Raw genomic sequence first — 14,873 nt, 5'->3', positions numbered from 1 at the left:
TAACATAATGCACGGCACAGAATGTGCTCCATGAATGTTGGCTGATGATGAATAATATGTATGCATATATTCACATGTATGTGAGTTTCTATGTATGTATCCATGCATGTATGTATAATATAGAAGTGTGTATACTCATGTGTCTACACTCATGTATCATATGCACATATACATATGTCAGTAAGACATATATGATAGCTACAGAACGAGGAAAAATGTATCAATTTCCATAAATTCTAACAGAATGGATAGAGAAGGTCGTAATCTTCACATTTCACGCAGAAAACAAATAGAGTGGGGGAAGACTAGAACAGCAAGCTAAAGGGCAGGACATTGAGAAGGAAAGACTGGCGACAGGTGACACTTCCAAGGAAAAGCCCAGTCCGTTGCAGGCACCACCTCTCTTCCCCACAGCTGGCCAGATAGACCTAGAGTTTCCCCCCCCTTATCATTTCCCTAGTCCTCCCGATGCTCAGGAAGGACGCGGAGTAGTAAATTTCACCCCTGAGGCCCAGACGAGGAGAGGCAAGTGGGGCCCCTACAGCTCAACATCTGAGCAAGGGTCGTAATGCTGACCCGCACGTGCACAGCCCCAAGAGGAAGCACCTCCTTAAATTCTGAACCCTGTGCACCGTACCAGCTTCACCCTACACTGGCCCGGTCACCACACCTTGTCCAAGGGACCGGGGGGAATTTGGTAGATTACCTTTCTGAACCAAGGTTATCCACAGAGCCCGTGGCAGAGGCCTCTTTCTGTCACTTCCTTTGCTGGTCCACGTCTCCCAAGCGGGACTGCTCCTCAGCCAGTCCTGTTCTGCTATTATGTGCCGTATCCCAGCCGCACTCAACACCCAACATGAATTCACTGCAGTGTGGCAACACCGGCAGGCTCTGATCCTGTCTATACCTTTACCTACAAATTTCTGACCTCCTGTCCTCCGCCACTCTTTGGTGTGTGCCTTGACTTGTAGGGACTGCTGGTTAAAGCCGACACCACCATTGCTTTGGAGATGAATGAGTCCTGGTGGAAGCCTCCCTTTCCTGAGGGCACTTCAGTGCCCTGACCTCTGGGAGAATATTCGGTCCCCTTACCTGAAGTTTCAGTTCCCCTGGATGCTTCACGTAAGAAACTGGAGAAAACAGTCATAGCGTCAGCTGTTCCGGTACAAAACTTCAGGGTACCCATGCTGGCATCGCGGCCATGTGGATCCAGGAAAAGGGGAGCAAAAAGGATCTAGGCCCTTCAAGAAGGAATGGCATAGTGCAGGGATAGAGAAAGGCAACCAGAACATTTCCTAGGATTTTTCTTATGATTCTAGGTTTTCCAGTTTCCAGATCTCCAGGAAGCCACAGAAAAAGATCTAAGGATGCAAAAGGGAAAGAGGACTTTGGGGGAGGGGAGATATTCAGGGAAGACAGAACAGCCTATGCTGCCAACACACTCCTAGGCCAGTCACATTTCCTGAGGACCTACTATGTGTGAGTCAGGCACTTGCTAGGTGCTCGGGATGCTGGGATGGGTAAGGCCAGTTCCTGCCCTGAAGAAGCTAGTGTCTCGTGAGGAAGACAGGCATGGAAATAGGTACTTTCCATAACTGGCTTGTGGCTGGAATAGAATATCGTCCAGGATGCCATGGGAAACTAGAGAAACGGACAGTCCTACCCCAGTGTGATAGTCTGGCAAGGTGTTCGTGGAGAAAGTAATGCCTGAGCCGAGGAGCATATTCATTCATTCACCATTCATTCATTCAACAAATATTCATTGGGCATCAATGGCCTTTCAGACGCTGTGGTAAGTTTGAATGATACAAATGACATATACTGTTGGGGTTTTTTATTTTATTTTTTTAATTTTTTTTTAACGTTTATTTATTTTTGAGACAGAGAGAGACAGAGCATGAATGGGGGAGGGTCAGAGACAGGGAGACACAGAATCCGAAACAGGCTCCAGGCTCTGAGCTGTCAGCACAGAGCCCGACGCGGGGCTTGAACTCACGGACCGCGAGATGACGACCTGAGCCGAAGTCGGCCGCCTAACCGACTGAGCCACCCAGGCGCCCCTGTTGGGTTTTTTTTAAATGACATATACGTTTTAAAGATGGAGAAGTTAGGGGAAACTGCTATGAGTAGGCAGCATCAGTGATAATACTTGAGAGCTGATCGAAGGGCTCTCATAATCTCTCCATACCCACCCCTAAGTTCCTGATGCCTCCACCATTAGAAATGCATTCCTTTGTCCGAGCCACGTTTAACATTGCCACTTCAGAACTTTACAAGTAGGTCTGGCCACAGCAAAGGGCAGCAACTTGCCTGAGAGGACTTGGTGCCGGGCCTGGGTTGCAGGGGTTGCAGTAGGTACAAGACAAAAGTAACCAAGGGTGGCCCAGTCTCTTTTTCTTCCAGGGAGTGCCAGGAGCTGGCTTAGCAGGCCCAGCCATCTAAACCAGCCGATCCAGCTAGCACAGAGTTAGGATGCCTGCTTCACAGGTTCACCCAGACAGCCCCTCAGCCTCTGTCCACTGTGAAAACACGGGACACCCAAGTTGAAGGGAATGCTGAATGACACCACGTGGGTGTGCAGTGGTCTGTGACCGGAAGGTTCGCTGGAAGCAATTTGCAAAGGAGGCCTTAGAAAACCACCTGGATGGTTATTGTAAATTAAAAAAGGAAGAGATGCCACTTTTTTCTGAATAATTTTTAATACTAGGTTTATGGCTGGGTACATGTGATAGTCATTACAGCTTATTTAACTCTGAAATTATCTGGCCCCTCAAACTCCCCTGGGACCGAAGGAATCATGGGTCAAATTTTAAAAACAACGTCTGAAAGAAGATGATATGCCTTTCCTTAAGGAGAATGAATTCAAACCTATAAGAGAAAAAAAAAAAAATAAAGTCCGCTCTCTCTAGGAAGGATCTCTATCGTTTCTTATGTTTGCTGTGTGTTTTCAGGCGTTTGAGCTCAGAAATTCACCCAGGCACACAGTTTACTTTAGTCGGCCCTTGTGCCCTTCAGTCCTGCCATCCAAGCTGCGCCTTTTCTAGTGGGGTTGTTTTGGAGATGGTCCAAATGCATTCTGAACCCTGAGCTCAAATCTCAGAGGCTTCTACTTCTTTGGAGCCGAACATTTCATCAGGAGCTGGGAGTATGGGAGTGAGTTACACAGAACAGCTGCGCGGTACCCACCACCCTCTCCCCAAGGATGACAAGGAAAGGAGGGTGTTGCAAGCATTCCTGAGCAAGCCAGCTAATCTGGAGGCCGAGCCTGCTGGCCGGGAGCTACTTTCAAGAAGGCTCCCGCTGGAATTACAGCATCTCACAAGTCCTATCTGCAAAGTCCTCCTTCTTCGGATGAGTGGCTAGGACATGGAGGGGGCTGCGGGGCGGGTGGGGGGGCGGGGAGGGAGAGTCAACGAGAGGGCCAGATGGGTGAAAAAGGAAGCTCTGGAGTTGGGGGGAATTTCCTTTTGGGAACAGGATATTCTCTATCATTAGCTGCTCACAGGAAGGAAAATGGGAAAGAAGGGTTTCTTTTCAAGTGGGGAGAAACCCAGCAGCCAGTGAACATGCCTGATTTGGAATGGCAGGGCCGGGTACTTACGTTTGGACCGGCAAGTGCAAATGTAAATACTCAGACCCCTTTGAACTCTGAAACTGTTTGCAGCTCAGGCCAGCACTCCAGCGAAGTTTTATTGGAATGCCATTGTGTCCTGGCACCTTATTGCTGTAGAGGCATCGTCGTCAGGTACAGGGCTCTCAGAGTCTGGCTGGGTTATAGAAGCTCTGAACCCCTTGGTCGCACCACTCACTGATCAGAGGCACACTCACCGTCTTGGAACCTCCCAGCCAGCCCCTTCCTCCTCTTGGCAGAAGCGAAGATGCTGTGTTTCAGAAGTCTGTGCCTGGCTTTGGCCAAAGCTGTCATTCCCTTTGTTACTTACACAGAAAATGTATTCCCTTTATGTCATCTTTACCTAGAGCGCAGGGTCCCTTTTACCTATTTCACTGGAAAAAAAAAAAAAAAAAAAGGACAGGGACCCTCTTTCTAGCAGCTTCACCCTGCCCCCCATGATGTTGTCTAAGAAAGATCCTGGACGGAGCATTTTCCCATTGAGGTTACAGGAAGACGGCAGTTTGGAAAACTTCTACCGCATATCCATTTTGAGGTGTCTCAAATAATAACGTAAAGAAAACATTTAAATACAAAAGCTAAGGTGAGGATGGCGGGGGGGGGGGGGGGGGCGGGGGGAGAAGGCAAAAGCAGACTCCTTAGCTTTATATTAACCATCATGGTCAATGGCTCCTGTGAAAGGGAGACGGTAGTTTATATAAAATCTTGTCAACCTACCTCGAAGTGGAAAGAAAGGCTCATAGGAGTGATTGAAGAGTTTGTTTTATTTATTCCCTGCATCAGAAGAAAAATCAAGAGCTGCTTGGCAAGTCAGACGTAAATGAGTTATACAGGCCACTGACATGGTGGACCAAACTTTATAACAACCACATTTGCCGCTGTCAGGCCACAGGCTTCAGTGGCGCCAGCTGTAATTACGGCTGATCACCTTTAATTCAGAGCTGCCTGCCTTGATAAAGGTGTCACAGCAGCAACTGTGGCATCAGCATCAATTGGGGATGTCATGCTCCAGGCAGACGGCTGGAGAAAGCTCTTCCCCACCCCAGCCCCCAGGGTCAGGCAGACGGCTGGGCAAACCTTGCTTTTTAACTCTTCGCCCTGAGTGCGGCAATATTCCCTGAAGCTGTGATTTAAATTCCAAGGGACTCAGATTAACAGCCCTGTCCCCAGCAGCAGAGATCTTTAATAAACGGAGAGATTTCTCTGAACTGTGGAGTTTAGGAGTTGGGATCCTCTCCGCTTGGCAACAGGAGACGATACAAATGTTTGTAGCACCTATTCAGTTCATGGGTCACAAAACCAATGAGAGGCAATAGACTTTGGCAAAAGCTATGATTATTTTTGAAAAAAAACCCAAAAAACAAAAAACACAACCCCCAAACCAAAAAAAACAAAAACAAAAACAAAAACAAACCTTGCAACCCCACGCCTTTCTTCTGCTTTTGTGGTATTTAAAAAAAATTCTAGTGAACTTCCCATTTTTTCAAAATCACATTTTTTTCTCCCTTTTTTTAAGGAGGCATTGAAGGGTGAGAGGAAGATTGAAGGGAGAGAAGGTAGGGTGAAAAAGTTGTGCTAACAAAGCAGCGAGTCTCTGGACTGTTCTAGGTAAAGTCCTGGGCAGAAGTGTGAAGTGAAGGATAGAATCTGCAGTTAAAAGGGCTTCACTGCTGTTAGTGATGTTTGACTCCCCCCCACCCCCACCACCCCAGGCTGGTTTATCCTCACTCTGTAATTAAAGGAGAGACACACATACTGTTTGTTCTCCCTGTATCCTTTTAAACTCACAGACAGCCCCACCTGCACTGGTCCCCCCCCCCATCCCACCCCACCCCCAGCAGGTAGAGGAACGGATAGCTTGTCTTTCATTTTGAGGATGGACGTGTTTTAATTCCCTCTTCCTTGGACAGCTCACCTGAGAGTGGGGTGCTAATCTCAGAAAGACAAGCTTTGTGTTTTGCGACCAGGGAGGGGGGCCTTTTCCCTTCTGCCCAGCACAGGCCGGGGGAGAAGCCACTATGATTTCCCAGTTCTTGATGGCTTCAGACGCAGGCGCGTGTTTGGCCCCAAAGTGGGGCTGCCCTTGCTGACAGGGAGGTCAGATGTGAGAAATCTCTGGAGGGCCGGTGGTTGGCATCCAGTGACAGAAAATCCCATCCAGCTCCAGGAAAAAAAAAAAAAAAAAAAAGGAGCCTTGAGCAATGGAAACCGTGCCACCTGAAGGAAAGCTTGGGCTGGGGACCTGTCTTGGTTGGTCAAGCCCTGTCCTTCCAACCTGATGGTTCACCCACTGGGACTCCACCTCTGCTGGTGTCTCCACTCCTGTTTCCAAACGCGGGGCCTTTTTTTTTCTTCTTCTTTTTTTTTTTTGTAACCAGCATATTGTGTTTAAATCGGAACCAGTGGACCACAGAACCCCCGGTCCCTCTCTGAGTACGAGGCAGCTGTTGGGCCCTCCCCAGGCGGCACTGTTTCCCCCTCTGTTTACTCGTTTCTAAGGGCAATTGCACCACGAAGGCTCCCTGAGTCTGGAACTCGGCCTGGGGCTGTTTTGGTTACATTGAAGTTTTTGCTTCAGTTCTGCCAGATTTAAATGGTGACTTCACCAGCACTGAGCTAAAAAGGAGAAGGGGGAGGAGGGCGAGCCCAGGAGAAAGAGCGAGCAAGTGAGCGAGCCGGAGGGAGAGAGCCAGAGCTAGGCGCAAGAGAAGGGCCAGCGCATTACATCATCGCTTGGCCTGGAATCAAGTGGGAAGGATATGACTCACTCAGGCTAGTTAAGCTTTGGCTCAAATTCTACACACACTCATTCCAGAGCTCTCATGTTCTGCACCTCAGGAGGGAATTCAGCCTCAGTGATGTCCATGAGGTTTGTTTTTAATTTTATTTTCTTTTTTCCCGATTTTATAGAATTTTTTTTGCCCCTACCACCTTCTTTTCTCCAGTCTTCGTTCCCCCTCCTTCTCTTCTTTTTCTTCCCCTTCTCCCCTTTCTGCCCGTCTTTGTTTCTCCTCTTCTTCCTTCTCCTCTTTCCCCAGCCCCTCCGCTCCTCTTCGTGTCCCGAAGAGGCATTTCTTTTCACTTTGATAAGAGTTTTTGTTCTAGCACAGCGACCTGAATGAGTTGAACCGAGGCCGGGGTTGGGCAAAAAAAAAAAAAAAAAAAAAAAAGGCAGAGCAAGCCAGAGCGACAGGAGCAAAGAGGCCACAAATAAAAAGCGAAGCGAGAAAGAGCAAACTCGGGCGAAGTTTCTTTGCGGCGGTGTCGCTCCTAATCGGAGGAGACAGGGAGAGAGTTAAAACGCAGGAACCAATCGCTTCAATGGTGATGTAATGCAAGAACCGCAGGGTAGTTAAGTAATGTGAGAGCAAGGGGGTCAGGGATGCAAAGCATTTACCTGCTCTCAAGGGGTTTTCAGTTTATTATCAATTGCAGTGACTGTAACTAGCTTCAGACTGCAATCTCTAATTATTCACAGACGCCCCTTTTTTATCTTTTATTATTAAAAGTGAAACTATATTATGGTATTTAAAAAAACATGATATTATCACAGCTGTGTATTATTTTCCACCAGGATATTCTCCCTCTCTCTCTCTCTCTCTCTCTCTCTCTCTCTCTCTCTGTGTGTTTCTTAAATGGCTCAAAACGGTTGTCTTTTCAGAAGGTCGAAGTGAAGTGATGGCGTGGGGGGGGGGGTTGTGCTTTCTGAGTGTAACTGGTGAATTGCAAATGCCTGGGAAAGGATTCGGTGTGGGGTGCTATTGCATTTATTATTAAGAATAGACTGTAGGCTTTTACAGGAATAGATGCCGAACGGCCGAGGTAGCGGCTGTCTTTTGCCCATTATTTCAGCTCCTGTGAACAGCGCCTGTGCCTTTGCCTGAGGATTTTAACTTTCTGTTGTTTTATGTGACAACTTAAGCCAGTGCTATCGCTGGGACTTCTGTGTTCTTGAATTAATTTTAAGGTGATATGCCGGGGTTGTGGGAGAGATGATGAAAACTTCCTGATTGATTTGTCTGGACCCAGCCAGTTAATGTTGGCGAGTCAGGAATTAACACTAAATAAATGGAGAGAAGGGCAGACGATGCTGTTCTTAATGCTTCCAGGATCTTGTGTACCCAGAGAGAGAGGCTTATATTTTGAAAATTACTACCACATTTCTGTGTGTGTCATAAAATATATTTAATGCTGTGTTGCACTGCTCAGGCTGAGAACTTTCTGAAACCATCCGGCATCATTATATAGTTACCAACTGAAGCCCTCTACAACTAGAGACCCGGCCCCCCTGAGAGCAGTCCTGACTCCTGGCTACTCCAAAACTTCTCTTTGCTCATTTCACTGTGATCATCATACAGTGAGATGCATAATGAGGCCTGGGGCATGTATCAGAGAGGTGTTTACGTTTATTTGCTGACTGCATGTTTTGCATATAATTGATCGTGACTTTTTAAGGATCTTCTTCCCTCTCTCCTTTTTTGGGCAGTGATGGAAGGGGCAGGGAAGGTAGAGGTAATTTTTGGAAGCAACAGCATGGTGTGGTGGAGGTCAAGAAGCCTGAGTGCAAATCCTGATGACCTTGAGCAAATCACTTAAAGCATCTGGGCTTCATTTTGAAATGAGGGAGCAGACAAGGTGGGCTGTAAGCCCCTCCCCCACGTGTGGAACCAATCTGAGATGGTCTCCGAAGTCCCTTACAGCTGGAAAGTTCTGTGTCTGTGTCTGTGTCCGTGGTCTGTAAAAGTTTTGCTAAAAGGTATTTGGCATAACCTTTCAGAGGAAAGTACATTTGAATTCAAGATGCATTCGTGCCTTCAATGAATGGAGGAGGGTGAGGAGAAACATGTCTTTCTCCACTTTGAAGATCGTTTTTTTGTTTTTGCTTTTTGGCATGATGATTCCTCTTGCGAAAGCCTGGGTTTTCAGATGCTACCTGCAAGGGGTCCTCAAAGAGAGATGATTATGTAGGTGAGTCTGTCAGAAAGAGTGGCAGAATAGCGAGGGAGAATTCACTGATCCTGCAAGTTTCCCAGATGCATAAAATGATGCTGAAAGTGCAGCAGACATGTATGTTTCATTCACTCATAGTGATACAGAACAGTATTTGTAATGAATTTATTCCCCCCAAAAGATTACATGATTCTTTGATATGTTTCAGTAATTTTATTTAAAAACATTTTTTTAAGTCTTTACTTATTTATTTTGAGAGAGAGAGAAAGAGAGAGAGAGAAGGAGCGGGCAGAGGGGCAGGGAGAGAGAGAGAGAGAGAGAGAGAGAGAGAGAGAGAATCCCAAGCAGGTTCTGTGCTGTCAGCCCAGAGCCCAATGGAGGTGGGGGCTTGATCTCATGAACTGTGAGATCATGACCTGAGCTGAAATCAAGTGTCAGATGCTTAACCGACTGAGCCATCCAGGCTCCCCAGGTTCAGTCATTTTAACACAAACTCAAGTTTTTCGTTGAGATTACAGGCTACATTTTAAAACTTCAGAGAATATGAAAAGCAAAATTTTGTGCTTCTTAGAAAGATGATTTTCCCAAACAATATCCCCATTCTTCAGCCAAATTCCAGGGCCGTGGCCTTATTGTAAAGTATTTCTGGACCAGGCTTAATTGTGCATAGGGAGAAGGGCCACAACTATGCCTATCTGGGGGGAAGAATTATCCGGAGCTGAAACAAAACCACCGGTGAAGGTTATTAGTCATTGTGCAAAGTTTGATGAGTGCCAAATGTGTGCTTGAGACTCTTCAGGAATAAAGAGGGCATGATTTCTTTTTTTAGAGCATTACAATCTCTGTTGACTTGGCTCTGAGTTGTTCACCCATAATCAGAAATGTCCTGCTTACAACTGACAGGGAGGCAGGGCAAGGAGCGTGAGCCCAGCCATGCTCTTGGGTGAGAGGAATATTGTCTCACTTTATCCCCAGGGTGGCCCGAAAGGGTAAGAATCAAAGAATCGTCAGCTCCACTGTCTGGAGATTGTTTTGTTTGAAGTTTTTGGTTTGAGTATTGTTTTTGTAATTGGCATTTTTATTGAGAGAACTGTTGACTTGTGTGCATTTGTGAGAAGTAATAGTGATCCCACGTACCTTTAGCCGGTTGCCCCCAGCGGTGACATCTTACAAAACGATAGTAAATATCACAGCCAGAATATGGACATTGCTGTGATCCACGGCCCTTATTCAGTTTTTCTGGCTTTATTTGTTTATGTGTGTGTTGTTTTTATCGGTGTGCAAACTGAGGGCCAGACAAGCTCTGACCCCTTGAGTTCACGCCACACTAGGTCTATCTCATCATCACTGGCAAACTTTCCACCACCATCACGACTGTTGGGGGCCTCGGGTCAGCACTTGTCAGTGGGGAATCTTGGTGACATTGTCTATGTTTCACCTTCTTTTGGGGCATGGCCTGAATGGCCCCTTTGCTCTCCATAGGGGTCCCCGGGACCATGCCTCACATGTTAGCAGGTGAAGGGGGAGGCAAGGCAAGGCTCTGATGGCACAACAGAAGAGGCACAGATGTGTTCCCTCTGTATGCAGGCACGGAGCTGAGAAATGCCAACTGTCCATGCCTGAGCTTAACCACAGCCAGTGCTAAACACCGCATTCTTCCTCTTGCCCTCTCATCTTTGCCCTGCTGGATACATCTCTGGCACCAGGGGTTAAGCATCTATTGATCAGAGAAATAGTGTAGGGTTTCCTGAAAAGAGCATGGCCTTTGGGGTCAAAAGGTGCCTGTGTTCAAATCACTTTTCCACTTACCAGTTGTGTGACTTTGGCAAGCCACTTAAAACCTCACTGTGCCATAGTTTCTATCTTCTGTGTAAAATGAGGGTAACCATGCCTACCATGGGAGTTGGGAGGGGTGGAGATCTCTTTTAAGATCTCACTCACAGCGTGCAGTGGGATCACAGGAAGTCAAGTCTTAGCTCCTACTACAATGAGAATAGCCGTAAAGGCTTCTCTGGGAGAAGGCTCTGTGCAGGTAACCAACTTCAGACTCTAACTGGGCCGCTTGTTCACACATCACTCAGCCTTCTTCCTTCGCTTGCCTGTCTTCCCTTATGCTCCTTTTTATCCACAAACGCAAGCAGGTCTGAGATCATATCAGGTACGAGAGAAGCAAAGGCACCATTCGCATTAAAGCGAGGTGAGGACTGACAAATTGCCAGCACCCCGAGCGGAGGGAGAGATGAAAACGGGGGAGGTTGGGGAGAAGACTTACGTCCTCATTCATGCTCAGCTGTGGCTTCGTGAATGGGAAATGAAGTGTAATGGAGGTGAGTGATTTCGCTCCTGAGAACTGGATTCCATTCCTGGCTTGAATACGGGGTTTAGACCTGAGTGCCGTATGGGCGCAATGTGTATCTTGAGAGTTGGGTGAGGCTGCTTAAGCTTGCTGCCTCCCCTCATGTATCTTCTCTGGTGGTCAAATGGTGTTTGGGGACCGAAGAGAAGGGGATTTCAAAGGTGGCAAGTGGAAAAGTACTGTGATGGCGAGGTTCGTGGAATCATGTAGCGGTAATGGGGCTCAAAACGTTACCTCCGGGGCTCCATTCAAGGATCCCCGAGTCTATGCTGGGAAATGGGCCCCAGGCCGCTTCAAGTTGTGTGATAAAAATGTCTTCTCGCATTTTATTTAGTTAAGTGTTGGTCAGGAAGGCCAGGTCATTAAGAGGCAGAGATTAGTATGGACTGATGAGAGAGAATGAGCACTGTCATGTGCCTGATAGAAAGTGGGATAGTCAAATCTGGAACTGCACTTAAAACAAAAACAAAAAAAGAAGCGGGGTCCCTGGGTGGCTCAGTGGGGTAAGCATCCAAATTCGGCTCAGGTCCTGATCTCGTGGTCCGCGAATTCGAGCCCCGCGTCGGGATCTGTGCTGACAGCTCAGAGCCTGGAGCCTGCTTTAGATTCTCTGTCTCCCTTTCACTCTGTCCACCCCCCCACCTACCCACGCTCTGTCTCTCTCTCTCTCTCTCTCTCTCAAAAATAAATAAACATAAAAAAAAAAAAAAGAAGCAGTGGTTTGAACACTGGCTTCTGTTTTCTGCTCCCTTTTTGTCTGGTTTACATGGGCCTTTGACCTTTGGAGGGGACTCCTTTGCACTGGACTGCAGAAAGGTGTGAGTGCAAGTACCTGAATGAGTGATCATAGTCCAGGGATGTGGGGAATAGCTGACAGGAGGGAGGAAAATGAGTGGCATTGATAAGGGTGGGTGAAGCCAATCAAAATTCTGTGGTCTAAATTTGTGTGTGATTTGTAAACAGTCTTTCCTAGTCTTCTTAGAGAGTACCACCAGTGCTTAGAGATTTATGTATTTCATGAGTCTCCGTTGCAACAAACCGGGTTCCCTAGCTACTTACATCCCTGAAAACTGAAATTGACCTGCCTTAGAACTCCAAAGCCCACTACATAGTACATATACACTTTATAACAAGTCCATACATCTTTCTTGTTGCACTTACGCTGGCAAGAAAGCTTATTTAATGACTGATGAAGCAACACTGTCCCCAAGAAGAATTAATCAATAGTCCGCAGTCATTATGGAGAGCGCGACAGTAGTTCTACAACAGACGAAGCCCATCCAGCTATCAGCAAAGTCTTCCTTTCCTCCACAGAATACCAAAAGTTGAATTCTACCTTATGTATGATTTCTTTCTTTGGCGTCTGAATGACTGCAATAGAACTGGATGTGTCCAAAAAAACAAAGCCTGGAAAAAATAATAATAAGGCTCCAAATGAATGCCAAGGTATCTGTTAATGCACAGACTCAATCACTCATCTTAATGGGAGATGGAAATGAGGCCAACGGGCTGTGTTACATAAGCTGGAATGCCTACCATGAGTTGCTGTGTTTTAGGAGCCCGTGGACTTTTTTTTTCCTTTTAAATCAAAGATCTTTGAAGAATTGAAGTCCTATTGAGCTGGACATGTGCTGATATGGCAGAGAGGCCAGCTTGGCCTCGTCTAGCCTGTGGACCTCTTGGCGGCCCCCCTGGCTTTGCCACTCTGCCCTCGGTGGGGTCCATGTTACTGCTAAGGGAAGGTCTGTGAAGCAAGCTCTTGTCAGAGGTGGAACCCGTTGATTCGAAATCTGATACGGCCCATGTGATTGTGCCCTATGAATTGTGTTGGAGTCAGATCTGTGTTCCAACTCTGGCTTTGCCACTTGCTACCTATGTGACTGTTGACAGTCTGTTGAAAGTTTTGAGCCACATTTACTTCATCTACGAGACAGGGTCCATGAAATGGTGACTATAAAGCACTCAGCATAGTAGATGTTCAGTAAATGTTAGTTATTTAATAATGGGACCAAATGGGACCAGTTGACATTTTTGGAAGTCTGGATGATGATACATTTGGGGCATCAGTAAGGTAAAGAGAAATGCTGTCATTCAGCAGTTCCTTCCCTGACAGGTAAACTGAGTCACAGAAGGCGGGTGAGACTGTGAGCAGTAGGAGAGGGGAGAGGAGAGTCCTATTGTGGACCCTGTTCTGTGTCACCAGACCTCTTCACTGGCCAGAAAATGAGGTCTCAGATCTCTCTGTAAAGCAGTTTATTTCAGTGCCAAGAAGAGGCAGGTCTTACCCACTCCCCCCGCCCCCAACCCCCACCTCTATCTAGTTAAGTAGTAGGTTTCTTTTTTAGATGGCATAAAGCAGGTTTCCTTTTGCATCTGTGTCTTCTTAACCTTCTTATTTGTTTGAATACTTCAGTCAGCTCAGCCGCAGCGCAATAAAAGGCTGATCTTCTTTAATTCCTCGGGAATTAATCATAATAACAGCAATTATGATAAACCCATTTAGTGTAAATGTAGATGTAAATTACTCTCGCGTTGCATTTTCGCCTTCACTTTGCTCTCAGGCAGTATCCACCCTTACACGATTGCACAGTGTCCTCTCTCTAGCCACACCATTTTTCTGAATTCCCTTCTTGACCTAGCTTGGAACATGGCTGCTTTCTGGCCTCTTCCTTCCATCCTGGGCAACGAGGAAGCTTCAGTGTACAGGTCACAGGGGACGTCAGCTCGTTAGGCTTCCCTCTCACCATCCAGAACTTCTTAGCGGTAGAATAATAATCCCATAATTCTAAATGCATCGATAAGGCAGGAACCCTAGAGATCCTTCAGCGGAACCGTTCATTTTATAGATTCAGAAATCGAGGCCACCTGAAGATGTGGTGAATTATCCAGTATCCATACAGCAGAGAGATGAATTATCGTAAAGCTATTTGGTGGCAGGGCCAGGGCCTGGCTCGGATGCAGTGAGAAACACATGTCTGCCCCGCCAGGCTATTGGGTTTCCCAGTGCCAAGAGCTCCATCTTCTTGCTCAAGCGTATGCTTTTTCGGGCCTCTTTTGAGTTCTGGCTCCTGGGGAGGATGTGGTGGGAGAGAGCAAAGAAAGACTCAGATGAGCAGGGGCACAGGGGAGACCGACCAGCTGGCTTCGAGAAGCTCAGAGTCATTCAGGCACCTAGCAGTACAGTGACTCCACCCTCCGGTCTGGAGGGAGGGACGGGGAAATAAATGGACAAGATAGCTCGCTTTCCACCTCCGGCCAAAAGCTCCCTGGTGTCTCGTTAGTGGGTGGGGCGTGCTGTCCCTGGGCCATAAATGAGATGGGGTAACCATCCAGGAGTCTGGCTCTCTGCTTCCCACCACTCTCGCCTTCCTCCCTCTCCCTGCACCAGCCCTCACTGTACTGAGTGCGTGTCTGATGAGGACAGAGTTTGGAATCCGCCCCAGAACCAGCACCCACCCACCTGCAGGATGTGACCTCTGGGCTCTGAAACTCGCTGCTTCCTCCCTCTTCCTGCCCACCTAGGGACCGGTTTTAGACCACAATTCCCAACACAACCCACTTCGCACTTTAATCCCAAAGAGACTCAGGCACTCTGTGACCACAGAAAACTTGTCACTTCATTACGATTCTGAAAAAGAAAAAAGAGAGAGAGAGAGAGCAAAGGGTAATTCATCGTTGTTTTAATGACTTTGCATCCTTTCCCATGGAGGCAGCTTTCAGCTGTTAGGCACAAAGGATGCCAGCTCTGACATCTCACAGTGTGACGGGGGCAGCGTTTTTCATAATGCTTTATCACAAGATTCTTCACAGCCAGTTAACCCAATTAATCTTCCCACAGTAATTATCCAGGTGCTGTACAATTCGGCTTCCCTGAAGTCTCCAAAGCTCTGCTGTGTGAAGATGAACTATTATGCCTCCCGACCTTGAAAAGATGTT

General features: G+C 47.1%; 1 protein-coding gene across 10 annotated transcripts in view; it reads left to right on the top strand.

Moving 5' to 3' along the window:
- Nucleotides 1–14,873, top strand: part of CREB5 (cAMP responsive element binding protein 5) — a 484,504-nt gene that overhangs the window by 346,299 nt on the left and 123,332 nt on the right. The window contains exon 1 of one of the 10 annotated variants that reach the window (XM_015085959.3): nucleotides 5,394–6,500. The exons of the other annotated variants lie outside the window; for them this stretch is intronic. Within the exon in view, the coding sequence (XP_014941445.1) occupies nucleotides 6,454–6,500 (47 nt within the window). The 5' untranslated portion in view covers nucleotides 5,394–6,453. Of the gene's footprint in view, nucleotides 1–5,393; nucleotides 6,501–14,873 lie in introns of those variants that run through there. 10 annotated transcript variants of the gene reach the window in all.

The sequence above is a fragment of the Acinonyx jubatus genome, chromosome A2 (assembly GCF_027475565.1).
Source record: "Acinonyx jubatus isolate Ajub_Pintada_27869175 chromosome A2, VMU_Ajub_asm_v1.0, whole genome shotgun sequence".
Taxonomy (NCBI): domain Eukaryota; kingdom Metazoa; phylum Chordata; class Mammalia; order Carnivora; family Felidae; genus Acinonyx; species Acinonyx jubatus.
Note: the sequence above shows the minus strand (reverse complement) of the source record. Positions and strands in the feature narration are given on the sequence as shown.